We start from the raw sequence: 15,332 nt of genomic DNA, 5'->3' as shown, positions 1-15,332 counted from the left end.
TGAAGTCGGGCCCATTTGCAGCAAGTCGCAAATTCGGGCAAATGGTAACATCAGGGAGTCCGAATACGCCATTGACGGTAGGGACCGTTCTGCTCACCGGGAATGCTACAGAAAGGCATAAAGTTCATGGTTATAACGTCTACGGGCAAGAACCAAAAATAGAACAGAAGGAAATGTGGTATGCACGCAATCCCTAACATACAGTGTATGATATAAAACAAAACAAAGATATATCCATGTAGTCCACCGGAAAATCACACGGGTACAAAAGAAAGCAGGCCCAGGCGGCAACAGAAACAATTCGTTAAATTTTTCGAAAGACGACGCCAGATATTCCCTTCGTAGAGGTACCATAGGCAGCCGCTTTCGCGTCCAATGCGGTTAAACATCAGAGCAGACTGCCACAGCGCGAGGGTAGGATATAACCCAACCCACGCAAAGCAGATCTTTCAGGTATCATATCTTTTCGCAACAAAAACAAAAACAGCGATCATAATATACAGACGAGCCTACGAGGCCCATGTCATGCATGTTGGCAATCGCCATTTGATTTAGTTACCCTTGCGGGCCATGGTGTTGAGGGCGGAACCATCCTTGAACCACTCAATCTGGGACTCGTTGAAGGTGTGGCTGAGCTTGACGTCGAAAGAGGCGCCCTCCTTGGGGTGGACACGCAGAGTGACGGGCTTGCCAACCTCGAGCTCAGTGCAGAGAAGGTCGACAGTGTCGGTGGGCTTGATCTTGTCGTAGTCGGCGGGGTCAGAGAAGGTAAGAGGAAGCATACCCTGCTTCTTCAGGTTGGTCTCGTGCTAAAGAAAGCTGTTAATTCGCGTACATGGTGTGTGGATAGTCAAGTCTTGGGGGTAGAACTTACGATACGAGCGAAGGAGCGGGTGATGATGGCAAGACCACCAAGGTGGCGGGGCTCCAGAGCAGCGTGCTCACGGGAAGAACCCTCACCGTAGTTCCAGTCACCGATGACAACCCACTTGACGCCACGGGCCTTGTAGTCACGGGCAGTAGCGGGGACGGCATCGTACTCGCCAGTGAAGGCGTTCTTGACCTTGTTGGCCTCGCCGTTCTCGGCGTTGATGGCACCAATCAGCATGTTGTTGGAGATGTTGTCAAGGTGACCACGGTACTTCAACCACGGGCCAGCCATGGAGATGTGATCGGTGGTGGTCTTGCCCTGGCACTTGATCAGGATAGGGATGCCAGTGGCATCCTTGCCATCCCACTTCTCGAATCCAGCGAGGATCTGGAGACGGTCACTGGAAGGAGAAACGGCGACAGAGACGCTGTCGCGGTTGGCGGGAGGAGCCTGGTAGGTGTCACGGCCGGGGTCGTAGCCCTGAGCGGGGAGACCCTCACCAGAGGGAGCCTTGAGCAAGAACTCGTTGCCGTCCTTGTCCTTCAGCTTGTCGGTGAGAGGGTTGAACTTGAGGGTACCGGCAACAGTCATGGCGACGACAAGGTCGGGAGAGGCGACGAAAGCGTGGGTGGCGGGGTTGGCATCGTTACGACCGGTGAAGTTACGGTTGTAGGAGGAGATGATGGAGTTAGGCTCACCCTTCTTGACGTCCTTACGATCCCACTGTCCAATGCAAGGACCGCAGGCGTTGGCAAGGATGACACCGCCGTACTCCTCGAGGGTCTTGAGCTGACCATCGCGCTCGATGGTGGCACGGATCTGCTCGGAACCGGGGGTGACAGTGAAGAGGGACTTGGACTTAAGACCGTGGTCAAGGGCGTCCTGAGCAATGGAAGCGGCGCGGGACATGTCCTCGTAGGAGGAGTTGGTGCAAGAGCCGATAAGACCGACCTTGAGCTCCTCGGGCCACTTGTTGGCCTCAACAGCCTCCTTGAACTTGGAGATGGGGGTGGCCAAGTCAGGAGTGAAGGGACCGTTGACGTGGGGCTCGAGCTCGGACAGGTTGATCTCGATCAGCTGGTCGTACTCAGCACCCTCATCCTCGCGGAGCTCCTTGGCGTAGTCGCGGGAGAAGTTGCCAATGTGCTGACGCTTGGTGGCCTTCAGGTAGTCGTACATGCGGTCGTTGAAGGGGAACATGGAGGTGGTGGCACCAATCTCAGCACCCATGTTACAGATGGTGGCCATACCAGTGCAGGACAGGGAGTTGACACCAGGTCCATGGTACTCAATGATAGCACCAGTACCACCCTTGACGGTAAGGAGACCAGCGACCTTGAGGATGATATCTAAATTTTACTGTTAACGCTCGTCCCATTGTGAAAACATGTCAGAAGTCAACTTACCCTTGGGAGTAGTCCAGCCGGACATCTCACCGGTGAGCTTAACACCAATGACCTTGGGGGCCTTCAGCTCCCAAGGAAGACCGGCCATAACGTCGACGGCATCAGCACCACCGACACCGATGGCAGCCATGGCGAGACCACCAGCGTTAGGGGTGTGAGAGTCGGTACCGATCATCAGACCACCGGGGAAAGCGTAGTTCTCCAGGACGATCTGGTGGATGATACCGGAACCGGGCTTCCAGAAACCGATGTTGTACTTGGCAGTAGCAGAGGCAAGGAAGTCGTAGACTTCCTTGTTGATGTCGTTGGCACGAGCAAGATCCTTGTCGCCACCGACCTGGGCCTCAATCAAGTGGTCACAGTGGACGGTAGAGGGAGTAGCGACGGAGGGCATGCCAGCGGACATGAACTGGAGGATAGCCATCTGGGCGGTGGCATCCTGGCAAGCAACACGGTCGGGGCGCAGCTTGAGGTAGGAGCTACCACGCTCGATCTCCTGTCCGTGAGGGTCGTCCAAGTGAGAGTACAGAACCTTCTCGGCGTAGGTGAGAGGACGGCTCAGACGACGACGAACGATGTCGAGGTTCTCGGACATCTTCCTATAGAAGTGGTAGGCTTGTTAGCTTACAGCTCATCTCAATCGCGCCCATTCTTCGGAAATATCGAGAGTGCTGTCATACTTGTAGTTGATGTAGTTACCCTGCAGAAGCTTTGTTAGCGGATCATATTCCCTAATTTGGCGCTCGCGCTACCCGAAGCCAGCCGAGACGTAATGGAAAGTTCACTCACCTTCTCCAGGTTGCACATCTCGACCTTCTTGTCGAGGGGAGAGTCGGTGACGGTGGCCATACCCCGAGCCCCGAGCATCTGCAAATATGATTAGTATCCGTGTTCATCGACCCATCGCACTTCCGCTGTGAACTGGGATTGCGAGCTTGGACTGGATCGCGGGTAAACGCTTACAAGGCGGGACTTAGGGGCCTATGGAGTAGAACCAGTTAGTTTCCATTGAGCTACAAAAGCCGTCCAGCTGAAAGCATCTCGATCCTGGACAGGATGCCATGACTTCCTCGCGAGACGGGGGGAAACGTGTCTGGAGTGGACTTACCAGCGCACCCATGCGCGCAAGCCTTGTGGTGATCATGGTGGAAGCTCTCTATGCGAGGTGGGCAGGGCCGCAACACATTCAAGGAGAGCCAATCCAAACAACAGCAAAAGCTAGCTTCAACGGGAGGAAGCAGCGAAAGATGGAGTGGAGTGGGAAAAGAAGAGAAGAGGAAAAGAAAGGGATAAAGGAAGAAAGGGAAAATGGAGTAGATAAAAAGGAAGCTTGAGTGGGAAAGAATTCTTGTTTCCACCACCGAGAGCGATTTACTGAACCGGAGAAGAGGACCCGTAACCGCTCCTGACAGTACCGACCTTTACGCAAGCGTTGCATGCGACCGGAGAGAAGGAAGGTGGCTGGACCATCCGTGGGACCCCTTTCTTACTGTATGAATACGGATACACCTGTAATTTCCGTTTGGTCTGCAGACCTCACTCCCTCCCTTTCTGACCACTCCGTAAATGAAAAATAAGGGGGACCCATAATGGCTTAACCCGGTCAACGTAAGGTTGGTTTTGGATTCGAAAAGGCCTCACTGTCAGTGGTTTTGAGCCTTTCAGCTGACCCCTCAAAAAGTTTGAGATCTACTGTGTAATATTGTCACCCCCATGCACTCTCTCCATGGGCTCCCACGAACTAGTGTCTTACCTAGGTAAAACCTACTTCACTACTGCTTGTATTCATACCTTGTAATTCCGACCAGCCTGTGCGGCGGCGTGCACAGGGCATGTGAGGCACTTGGTCCAATCATGTGCCCTGGATTACATCCATGCATGCTGGGGACATCATCGACGTCACTGACTACTCGATCCTACTTGCTTAGAACGTCAACAAGACTTGCAAACACAGATAAGTTATCTTTTAAGGCTCTACATCAAGGAGTATGAAAGTATCATGACAAATTGTACGCGCCCAACCTCGTGTGTAATGCCAGACCGCTTGAATGAGTTGGGTTGCTTAGGAGACATGGTGGCAGCTAGCGTATTATTTCACCTGGATCGCAACTGGACGATGCTTTCCGGAGCAACGTGCCGGAACATGGCAACGTCATAAATTACGAGACACCGGGGAAATGGCCGTACGGAAGCGACCAAAAGCGCTGACAGAGCCGAGTCAGAGCCGAGGCCTACCGATGGGAGTTCCGCGGCCCGCCGCCAAGACCCAGCTGATTCTGACCAATAATGAGCAACATGTTTCAGGAAATTCTTCTTTCGCACACAACGGCGGAATTTTTGGTGATAAGCGACCCGCTCTTGCACCGCCTAAGGTCTTAGTTTCATTCCGTATATCGGTGGTAAAACACTTTGCGATAGCTCACTAGCAAATCCAGCAGGCAGTTTTTTGGGCCGCAGTCTATCAAAATGGGAGCTGTCAGGAAAATCAAGACGAAGCGCAGGACCAGGTATGTAGGCTAATTTCTTGAATGAGGACGATTATGATGGCCCCAGATAGAAGGGATGCGTAAAGCTGAATAGACTGCTGATGATCGGATCAATTCGACAGAGATTATGATCAGGTCCGAGCTGATATCGCATCTGCGAGACACCTTGAACTATACAAAGCTACAAAAGACGAAGAGGACCTTCCCGGCCTAGGAAAGCATTATTGCGTCGAGTGCTCCAAATGGTTTGAGAGTGAGCATAATATGGTCGCCCATACGAAGGGCAAGAACCACAAGAGAAGGTGTGTTGCCAACATATCTACGATGTCGCTGCCTCGGGCGGCAAATACTCTTTGGACACATGATAGCTGACCCATGCGCTTATTATTAGACTCCGCATATTGCGCGAAGAGGCACACTCACAGAAGGCTGCTGAGGCTGTTGTCGGCTTGGGTACAGACAATGGTGTGAGGTCGCAAGAGACCACCGAGATGGTCATTATGGAGGATTAGGTTCTCGCCATGAAGTGAAATATGCATGTCGCAGTGCTCTCTCGAGTGTCACTGCCATGAAGGAGACCCCCATGAGCTTCGGCGAGAGCTCTGCTGGCAACATATCTACTCTCAATGGGCTGGGAAAATTTTTCGCGCATCTACGCCTTTTTGCCGTCGTTGTTTCACGAACGATATTACTGGCTGCATGTCGACGAACAAATCACCCAATCAGCGATGGGCCAAAATCGCTGGATAACACGTGAAACCACATGCGCCGAAAACCGCCAGTGGGGGTGGAGGGTTCCCGGATACGCCGGTTTCGTTCTGCGGTAAAATCATCAAAACTGCCGTTTCTCGGAGCCCCCATATAGCGTGGCCCCACTTTATCAGACACGGCTCCTTTAGAACGAAATTAATTTACGAGCTGCAATAATACAGCACTTCAATATTGAGATGCGTGTATCCTTGCCGAGTACTCCGTAGGTCGTAGATGCTTGGACATTGCTGCATTGTACGTTTATGGATTTTGTAAATATTTCATCAGCCACTCGTATGTTGCCCACTTGGAATGGATCGTTAGCAATGTTATGCAGCTTCTTCTCAAACCCAAATTGACATACCTGAACAGCATTGACTATGAAGGCCCTCACACTGCAAACTCCTAGACCACGATAGAAAGCTTTCAATCCTTCATTGAGATAGGCTTCCTTGGCAATCTGGATGGCGCTTGCAGTGTATGGCTTGCCCGAATGTTGCATCAGGGGGCGATGTTCAGGGGACAATTCAATCGTTCTCGCCTGCAGTCTTGTCTTGACCACATCTAATGGAAAGACGGATGCCCAAGTAACAATGCCAGCAAGTCCGCCGCATAGTAAGACTTTCGTAGCAGTCATAGTCGCGTCATCATCATTAGAAGCCGTAAGACGTTTGCAGTACTCATAAGACCAAAAGCTTCAGAGAAGGATGCATGTCAGTACAATTTGAAGAGCCGCAAGAATTAGCGGGGGAAGATCCGGGGAAGGGATTCACATACTAAAATCCATAGCCAATTGCGTCTCTGGCACAGGTAACCCCTCCTCCGAAATAAAGGCCCCTCCAGCCGCGTGTTCGGACAATGTCTTTCGCAACCGTCCATGACGACACCCCGGGGCGTGAGTCAAGCTGAGCCCTACATTTGATGAACTCCGTCGGAGATGACACAGTCCAGCTGGCCACCCCACCTGCAGCACCGGCAAGCCAGATCTTGCTTAAAGTGACACCTTGTGGGTTTGTAGGGTCAGTGATTGAACTATCCAGGAACTTCAAGGACCGGTTATAGGCCACAAAGAGCAGTGCATTGAGGGCTCCATATCCGAGGATCGGTGCAGCGGCGCCTGGTGAACTGGTTAGCACTGAGCGCGTATTTGACATTGTCGCAACGTTTGCAAACCTCGAACCAGAGAAGTAGCGCTATCAAAGCGACTCAATTGCTGGGGTGTGGTTGATGTGGCGACATCTGGAGTGCGTCCTGCCTGCAACCGCACTTTGATGACATCGAGGGGATTGCCGATTATGATTCCAATGGCACCGCTGAGGTAGCCAGCCCAGAAGTCGGAAGACATGGGCCGAGGGGCCAGTGCTGAAGGAACTATTCAGCAGCGAATGGTGGTAATGAGCATCGTGACTGTAGTAGGAACAACCTGGTTATTATCATTCGACGGACTGAGGTTCCATTGACTAAACGGTCCCCACCTCAAGAGGGCGATTCGGACGCTATACTGAAAGAGATATAGTAGAAACTCTCCATTCGGCTCCTATTCTTGCTTGCAGGTCCGGTAACATTGTGCTCTCTTGATTCGGGGTAAAATGTTTGCAGGTGCTCTAAGCTGTTTAGAGCAGTATTTGTTTGAGATGAGTCGATGATTAGTGCGGAAAAGAGAAATGTCTCTCATGCAGCCTTACGGCATACTAGGTTTATGCCAAGACTATATATTTTGTGCAGATCATGTAGTAGGATCCTGGTACTAGTACCGGTGTTGTCTGGATAATGCCACCAGAAGTGACGGAATCTCCTTGTCTCCTCCTATACATGACCTTTCTCCCGAGCTAAAGCTTTAGCAGAGACAATGATTATGAATTGATTGTCCCCTCGGCTACATTATTCAAGTGGTGCCTCCCCAACTTCGGACGTCGGGTTCGAGACCATGGCAGGGAGAACATACCCATGCTGTTGAACCCGCTGGGATTTTGAGATTTATATCGGCTAGTAAATACTCATATTCTAGCTGTACTCAACAGGACTTCAGGGAATTTGACCAAGAAATTTATTCGCCTTTCGAGCTACCTCTCAAGGGATGGTTACTCTTGGTCTATGCTATCACGTGATAACGTGATACTTTGGTGTTGCCAACAACTGCGAGCGACGCGCTAGACAGTGGCAAACACGCGTCGAGTTCGGCCGGCCATTATTGACAACCACAAACGCCAACTGACACGATCCGAGTCAGCCACGAATATTGGATAGAAGCGTACCAATGTGAGACCTATAGTGTCTTCCTCTACATCATTGCGCAGCACAAGCTTACCCATTCAGGTACCGGCCACGGCCAGTCGCAAACCAAGATGGTGCAGGCACACCGTCCAAGCCGCTGCAGGCCAGCTCCACGAACAGCGTCGACCGCCTATCGAAACCCTTCAGATGTCCAGGATTAGCCACAGCCACCCGAGCGTCAGACAAGCCAGCGAGGAAGCGTAGGAAGGTGAACTATGCAGGGGCCGATGGCACGGTGGACGACGACAGCGTCAAGCCATATACAAACGAGGATCGCTTAGCACTCGCAACAAGAGATGCGAACAGGTTCCCTAGCTTCAAGGTCAAGGACAAGGAGATGACTTTCAAGCAAAGGTTCAAGATTCCTTTGATCAATAAGTCGTCTGACGCCTATAATAGCTCTAGGCCAGCGCCTACGCTTGGTATGAGGCAAGGCGCCACATTCATTGTGAAGCCATTGCACGATCCCAGCGGGGAGTTTGCTATAGTGCTATATGATCCGACGGTTGATGATGTCAACGAGCCAGAATCGAAGGAAGAGGTCACGGCCAATACAGAAGGGCAGAAGCCAAAGTTGGATGAGCCATTGGTACATAAGAGCTTGGCAGATATTCTTGGGCTCAAGAAGAAGACTGAAGGGCGGCCGAAAGTTCCTGTTGTTATAGACCCACGGCTGGCAAAAGTACTACGACCCCATCAAGTCGAGGGTGTTAAGGTTAGCGCTTGCTCCACACAAGCTATGTTGCAATGTACTAATGCACAGATGAAAGTTTCTTTATCGTTGTACAACTGGCATGGTTGACAAGAATGCGAATGGTTGCATCATGGCAGATGGGATGGGTCTGGGCAAAACGGTGAGCTAAACGGCCTGCGACACGGAAGAAGAGACTAATGGTGCTGGCAGCTTCAATGTATTTCATTGATGTGGACATTACTCAAGCAATCTCCAGAAGCAGGATTAACCACCATACAAAAATGTATTATCGCTTGCCCGTCAAGTTTGGTCGGAAACTGGGCCAATGAACTTGGTGAGTTGCTTTCCCAACTGGATCACACAACTACTAACAGCTGTAGTGAAATGGTTGGGCAAAGATGCTATCACGCCGTTTGCGGTCGATGGTAAAGCCTCAAAGGCGGAACTCATCAGTCAGATGAAACAATGGGCCATTGCTTCGGGACGGTCCATTGTTCGGCCAGTACTCATCATATCGTATGAAACACTTCGGTTATATGTTGATACACTGAAGGACAGCCCGATCGGTTTACTTCTTTGTGATGAAGGTCATCGATTGAAGAATAAGGAGAGTTTGACATGGACAGCTCTCAACAGCCTGAATGTGCAGCGTCGGGTGATCTTGTCTGGCACTCCCATTCAGAACGACCTTTCGGAATACTTTGCTCTTCTCCATTTTGCTAATCCTAATCTACTGGGGTCGCAGAATGAGTTCCGAAAGAGGTTTGAATTGCCTATCCTCAGAGGAAGAGATGCCGCGGGAACAGAAGAAGATCTCAAGAAGGGTGATGAGCGTCTTGCCGAACTCTCCGGCATCGTAAACAAGTTTATCATACGACGCACGAACGACATCCTGTCCAAGTACTTGCCAGTCAAGTATGAACATGTCGTTTTTTGCAACTTGTCCGAGTTCCAACTGGGCTTATATAACCACTTTATCCAGAGCCCCGAAATCAAGAGCTTGCTTCGAGGCAAGGGAAGCCAACCCCTGAAAGCAATCGGGCTTCTGAAAAAGCTTTGCAATCACCCAGACCTCCTTAATCTCTCTAATGACCTGCCGGGCTGCGAGTACACCTTCCCAGAGGACTATGTCCCGCCGGAAGCAAGAGGGCGTGATCGAGATATCAAGTCTTGGTATTCAGGAAAGATGATGGTCTTGGATCGAATGCTAGCACGCATTCGCCAGGATACTAATGACAAGATTGTTTTGATTAGCAATTACACTCAGACCCTCGACCTTTTTGAGAAGCTGTGCAGAACCCGGGGGTACGGCTCCTTGCGACTAGACGGTACCATGACTGTTGGAAAACGACAGAAACTGGTCGATAAGTTCAATGACCCTGATGGGGCAGAGTTTGTATTCCTGCTGAGCAGTAAGGCTGGTGGCTGCGGCCTGAATCTGATAGGTGCAAACCGCCTTGTTCTTTTTGACCCCGATTGGAATCCAGCTGCGGATCAGCAAGCTTTGGCGCGAGTGTGGCGCGATGGCCAGAAGAAAGACTGTTTCGTCTATCGTTTCATCGCGACTGGATCAATTGAGGAAAAAATCTTCCAGCGTCAGTCTCATAAACAGTCACTTTCTTCATGCGTCGTGGATTCGGCCGAGGATGTCGAGCGACACTTCTCGCTCGAATCCCTGCGAGAACTCTTTCAATTCAAACCGGAAACGCGAAGCGATACACATGACACGTTCAAATGCAAGCGATGCCGACCGGAGGGAACACAGTACATAAAGGCGCCAGCCATGTTGTACGGTGACACTAGTACTTGGAATCATTTTGTCAATGACGGAGAGCAGGGAGCCCTCAGCAAGATCCAGGACTTGTTGATACGTCAAGAGACTGGAGAGCGTGATGTCTCTGCTGTTTTTCAGTATATCAGCCATTGATGGTAACTCATCTGTTGAGCATCTTTATGACTTGTATTCTTTTGGGAGCATCCTTGAGATTTTTGTGCGCCCTGCTTGCTTTGGGAAGCGTTATACTTTCATGATTCATTTGGTTTTATGAGAATAGGTGTATGTTTTGCTGAACGTTTGTATAAACATGAACTAGGAGACATGGTACAGTGGCGTTCTAGACCTCTCCACATCAATAACTATGGCCTTTGTATTCCATAAATATCTCTATATAATAGTGCATTGCAAGAAGGGAAATCTCTCCCTTTGTAGAATGACAGAAAGATCTGCGGTGCAAGGGGGCAGAGCATTCAGTTACACTATAGGGATGAACAATGCAAAACGGTCGGGCGGAAAAGCCGACAAAGCGTCGTTTCGCTGCTGACACTACGTCACTTCGCGTCCGCTAAGACAGCCATCCACGTTTGCCAACGCATCTTGTTGTGAGTCCCTCCCCACCTTGACAGCCCAGCAACCGCCTAGCGACCAGGCTAGAGCATCTAACGGGTGTTTTCTGATCAGAAAGAGCCTGCATCTGTTTTGTTTACCCTGAAACACTTGCCATTAATAGCCGATGGCTCGGGAATAGCTACAGGTCTTTGCGAACACGAGAGAGTCGAGACCGTCGCCTCACCGCCCAGCCTAGCCAGACATCGCTTTCACGCCATGAAAACCACTTATCTAAATCAACAACCCAGGAGCTTGTGACTCAGTCGTCAATATCCATGTTTGTTTGAGAGATGGACCACTCAATTCAGCGCTCGCTGAATGATAAGCTCTACGACCGAAGGAAACAGGGTGCCCTGGAGTATGCATTATCGATAAGGGGACATATGTCAGACAATAATGTGGCGGGTGGCTAACGCATATTGAATCATTACTAGGCTCGAGAAGGTCGTCCGCGATGCTGCTTTCAGGGGTGAACACGAGGAGATTCAGAAGATTGTCGACCAGCTCTGCCATGACTACGCCTATGCGGTACACCAACCTCACGCGAGAAACGGCGGTTTAATCGGACTTGCTGCGGCTTCCATAGCATTAGGATCCGTGAGTTGCACCAGGATATACTGAATGGGTTTTGCAGGGGCTGAGTTCAAGGTTGCTAGGAAGGGGTTGCTCCTTATCTGAAGGAAATCGTACCGCCAGTGCTTGCTTGCTTTTCCGACCAAGATGCGCGAGTTAGGTATTATGCCTGCGAGAGCATGTACAACATCGCCAAAGTTGCGAAAGGGGAGGTGCTACTCTTTTTCAATGATATATTTGATGCGTTGAGTAAGGTAAGGGGTTCTCTCGCCTTTTGTGTCACTGCTGTTCTGGCTTAGCAGCTTACACACCGCCAGCTAGCTTCCGATTCAGAGCTTTCGGTCAAAAACGGCGCAGAACTCCTCGATAGGCTCGTCAAAGATATTGTATCGGAATCCGCAGCCTCCCATATCTCCGTCCTACAGCTTAGTGAAAAGGAAGCGACAGATCCTGAAGGCTTGGACGATGCTGAACTTCCTACCGCCTTCTCACTCCCTAAATTCATACCTTTGCTCAAAGAGCGAATCCACGTCATCAGCGCGTTTACTCGGACATTCCTGGTATCCTGGTTGACTCTGCTGGATACAATTCCCGATTTGGAGTTGATATCGTATTTGCCAGAATTCCTCGGAGGCTTGGTCAAGTTTCTGGGTGATCCGAACAGAGATGTCAATGTCGCCACCCAGGCGCTTCTTGATAGGTTTCTGTCGGAAATTAAGAGGATTGCGCGACTTAAGAAGGGGATCGAAGAAAGCCGGAAAGGTCAAGGCAGCGATGTCAGACAGTCAACTACAAGCGATAGTATGAGCGTTGCGACGACTACCGACCAGACTGTAGCTGTCGAGTCCGAAGTGACTGACAACGCCATAGAGGATTCCGAGGTAGGGTCAGTCACCGATGAGGAAGGCTTGCATGTGGATGGAGACTGGATTCCCGGACAAGATGTTCAGATTGACTATGCTAAGATATTAGATATCCTCGTCGGTTTTGTTGATACTTCTTTCGGTAAGCAAGGCATGGTGAATAGTTGCAATGGATCGATACTAATCATCAGTCACTAGTGGAGGAAATGCAGCTAACTGCGCTGCGCTGGATCGACAACTTCTTCGAGATCAGCCCAGAAGACATCCTCCCTTTCGTTCCTCGTCTCCTCACTCAAGTGCTCCCAGCAATGTCCAGTGGCTCGGATCAAGTGCGGCAGGCCGCCAACCGGGTCAACACGTCTTTGATGGAGTACATTGTTACGCTATCTGAAGATACGCTGGACGAGAACCGGCAATTGGCCTTGAGAAGTAACAGCAAAGAGAATACGGAGCGAAGGTCGTCTACGCCGGTTAGCAAACCTCCCGAGACGCCTTCGAGCGAATCCAAGAAGCAATTGTCTCAGCCAGAGGCATCAGTCGAGCAAACCCCTCGAAGCAGCATGTCAACCCCATTACCACCCGCCGACCTTGATTATGCCGCTGCCGTCAACTCCCTCACCCTACAGTTCCTGAACGAAAACGAAGCCACCAGAGTAGCCGCGCTTTCCTGGCTTATCATGTTGCACCGGAAGGCGCCCAAGAAGGTTATAGCATTCAATGACGGCACATTTCCCGCTCTTCTGAAGACATTGTCCGATCCGGCTGAAGCCGTCGTCACCAAAGATCTTCAGCTTCTTTCGCAGATTTCCAGAAACAGCGAGGACAGTTACTTCAAATCTTTCATGGTGAATCTCCTGCAGCTGTTTTCCACAGACAGACACCTGCTTGAGGTGCGGGGAAACCTGATAATACGACAACTGTGCATGAATCTTAGTCCAGAGCGCATTTACCGAACCCTGGCAGATTGTCTCGAGAAGGAAGAGGTGAGAGATCCACAATCACTCCGTATGTTGGACATAGCAACTTACGCCAGGAAAGGATATCGAGTTCGCCAGTATCATGGTTCAGAATCTGAACAACAACCTGATAACCGCCCCTGAATTGTCGGAACTAAGAAAACGCTTAAGGAATCTTGATGCCAAGGTAAGAGCTCATCCACAAGCTGAGTAGCAAGGGAAGCTTACACATCTCACAGGATGGACAGATGTTCTTTGTAGCGCTGTTCCGGTCGTGGTGCCACAATGCCGTGTCTACTTTCTCCCTCTGTCTACTCGCGCAAGCCTACGAGCAAGCGTACAACCTCCTCCAAGTCTTGTAGGCACCCCCTCCTTCCCAGCTAATTTAGCACCGCACCACTAACCTAGCACAATAGTGCCGAGCTCGAAATGACAGTGAACATGTTGATCCAGATAGACAAGCTGGTCCAGCTCCTAGAATCACCTGTCTTTACCTGTGAGTCCGCCCCTATCATACACTAAACCACCTCACACCGACTAATCCTAACCGAACAATTCTTCCAGACCTACGTCTCCAGCTCCTCGAACCAGAAAGATACCCATACCTCTACAAATGCCTTTACGGCGTCCTCATGCTCCTCCCTCAGAGCTCCGCCTTTGCTGCCCTCAAAAACCGCCTCAACAGCGTCAGCAGCATAGGCCTCATCCACACCGGCCCCCGACAGTAAGTTCCTCTATCTACCACCCATATTTACCACACTCGCCACCCAACTAACACCCACTCCCAATCCAAAGAACCCTATCATCCTCATCCTCCACCTCCTCCACATCCACCTACGACCGCTCAACAAACAGCCGCCTCAAACGCGATGACCCCCCAATCCGATGGGTCGAACTCCTCGACAAATTCAAAACCGTGCAAGAGAAAGCCCGCCGCTCTCAACGCGCCTCGCAACGTCCTTTCGACGCAGACGGGCCCTCATCCTCTCTATCCAACAGCAACAATAACACAGGCGACCATAGCCGCGTTAGCGGTATTGGTGGTGGTGGCAGTACCAGAGACCGTGTCTCAGCTCTACCTGATACTCCGCGCGGGTTATCCGGAGGAGCAGGAAATACCGGTGGTGGGAATGAAGGTGGAGGTCGAGGGTCAACGGATGGTGGTGGTGGCACGGGTAAATCCTCGACGGGAGGGATACTGAGCGGTGCGCATAGACATAAATCCAGTTTGTCCAATCTGGGGAGATTGGGGATTGGGGGTAGGAAGTCGAAGAGGTGATTATGATTATAGTTATAGGGATAGTAACTAGCAGTAGATTGGTATGTTATGGAATTGCGGTATAGCGTTATCCATACATTAGGAATGAGAATGGGGTTGGGCGAATACCTACTGTTAGGTGATATATGAAAGACAATGATTGGTAATTACGGAGTAAGTACTTGTATACCTAGGTCATGGTATTAGTATGCCTGTTGGTGCTTGATTAGTATAAGTCCAAGGGATTACACTAAGGTAGTAGAGCAAAGGGGCCGATGCAAGGCTGTATGTAGATCTCCATGTTGGTTTTTGACGATTGTCCTATGATATCAAAGCATTTTGGAAATTAAGCATCTACACGGGTGGGGGCCATGCTTATGATCGTCGTATCTCTTGATTGGAATGTGAAAGCCTATATACAGTAAGGCGCATGGCCTTGAAGAGGCCGGAAAAAAAAAAAGGTGTGAAGAAATGATACACCAACAAGTCAAGTCACAGAACGACTCGCTAATGGGCTTGAGGGGTATGTAGAAGTGCACAAGGATGGCAGCACAAAGCTCTATCCCGCCAACTCTAGAACAGAGCGGGAAGGGCCCAGAAGAATTGCAGCAAAAAGATGTGCTTGCAGCCAACAGCAAACATGCATAGGTCGCGTCAATGAGATGATGCCAGATAACTCCGAGATAGTTTCGGGAAGAAAGTATTCGATGCCCTGTGGACCAATGGCTCAAGACGCGTGTTGATGGTGCGGCAGGTGGTGGTCAATGTGACAAGCAATTGCGCAGATGAGTGCAAACCAAACCAAAACGGCTGAT

The 15,332-nt window shown here is 50.6% G+C and overlaps 4 protein-coding genes across 4 annotated transcripts; 2 read left to right on the top strand and 2 right to left on the bottom strand.

The window, feature by feature from the left end:
* Nucleotides 1-208: 208 nt before the first annotated feature.
* Nucleotides 209-3,131, bottom strand: acoA (aconitate hydratase ACO1). The gene is made up of 5 exons (XM_067624452.1): nt 3,067-3,131; nt 2,958-2,977; nt 2,278-2,876; nt 875-2,220; nt 209-809 (listed from the first exon to the last, which is right to left on the bottom strand). Exons 1-5 carry the CDS (start codon nt 3,124-3,126, stop codon nt 552-554), a joined length of 2,283 nt encoding a protein of 760 aa, XP_067480493.1. The 5' UTR covers nt 3,127-3,131; the 3' UTR covers nt 209-551.
* Nucleotides 3,132-4,743: 1,612 nt separating this feature from the next.
* ASPBRDRAFT_194208 (putative C2H2 finger domain protein) lies at nt 4,744-5,275 on the top strand (the record flags this gene model as incomplete). The annotated part of the gene is made up of 3 exons (XM_067620723.1): nt 4,744-4,784; nt 4,886-5,065; nt 5,155-5,275. The coding sequence occupies 3 exons, from the start codon at nt 4,744-4,746 to the stop codon at nt 5,273-5,275; spliced, it is 342 nt and encodes a 113-aa protein (XP_067480492.1).
* Nucleotides 5,276-5,774: 499 nt separating this feature from the next.
* On the bottom strand, nt 5,775-6,858 carry ASPBRDRAFT_121776 (putative mitochondrial carrier protein; the record flags this gene model as incomplete). The annotated part of the gene is made up of 4 exons (XM_067617456.1): nt 5,775-5,819; nt 5,878-6,208; nt 6,291-6,630; nt 6,687-6,858. The coding sequence occupies 4 exons, from the start codon at nt 6,856-6,858 to the stop codon at nt 5,775-5,777; spliced, it is 888 nt and encodes a 295-aa protein (XP_067480491.1).
* Nucleotides 6,859-8,211: 1,353 nt separating this feature from the next.
* ASPBRDRAFT_53463 (uncharacterized protein) lies at nt 8,212-14,538 on the top strand (the record flags this gene model as incomplete). Its single annotated transcript, XM_067627078.1, has 14 exons — nt 8,212-8,502; nt 8,558-8,641; nt 8,728-8,815; nt 8,862-10,392; nt 11,302-11,464; nt 11,524-11,694; nt 11,758-12,445; nt 12,502-13,222; nt 13,285-13,286; nt 13,337-13,446; nt 13,499-13,617; nt 13,676-13,755; nt 13,824-13,983; nt 14,055-14,538. The coding sequence occupies 14 exons, from the start codon at nt 8,212-8,214 to the stop codon at nt 14,536-14,538; spliced, it is 4,692 nt and encodes a 1,563-aa protein (XP_067480490.1).
* Nucleotides 14,539-15,332: the final 794 nt, after the last annotated feature.

The sequence above is a fragment of the Aspergillus brasiliensis genome, assembly GCF_001889945.1.
Source record: "Aspergillus brasiliensis CBS 101740 unplaced genomic scaffold ASPBRscaffold_4, whole genome shotgun sequence".
Lineage (NCBI taxonomy): Eukaryota > Fungi > Ascomycota > Eurotiomycetes > Eurotiales > Aspergillaceae > Aspergillus > Aspergillus brasiliensis.
Note: the sequence above shows the minus strand (reverse complement) of the source record. Positions and strands in the feature narration are given on the sequence as shown.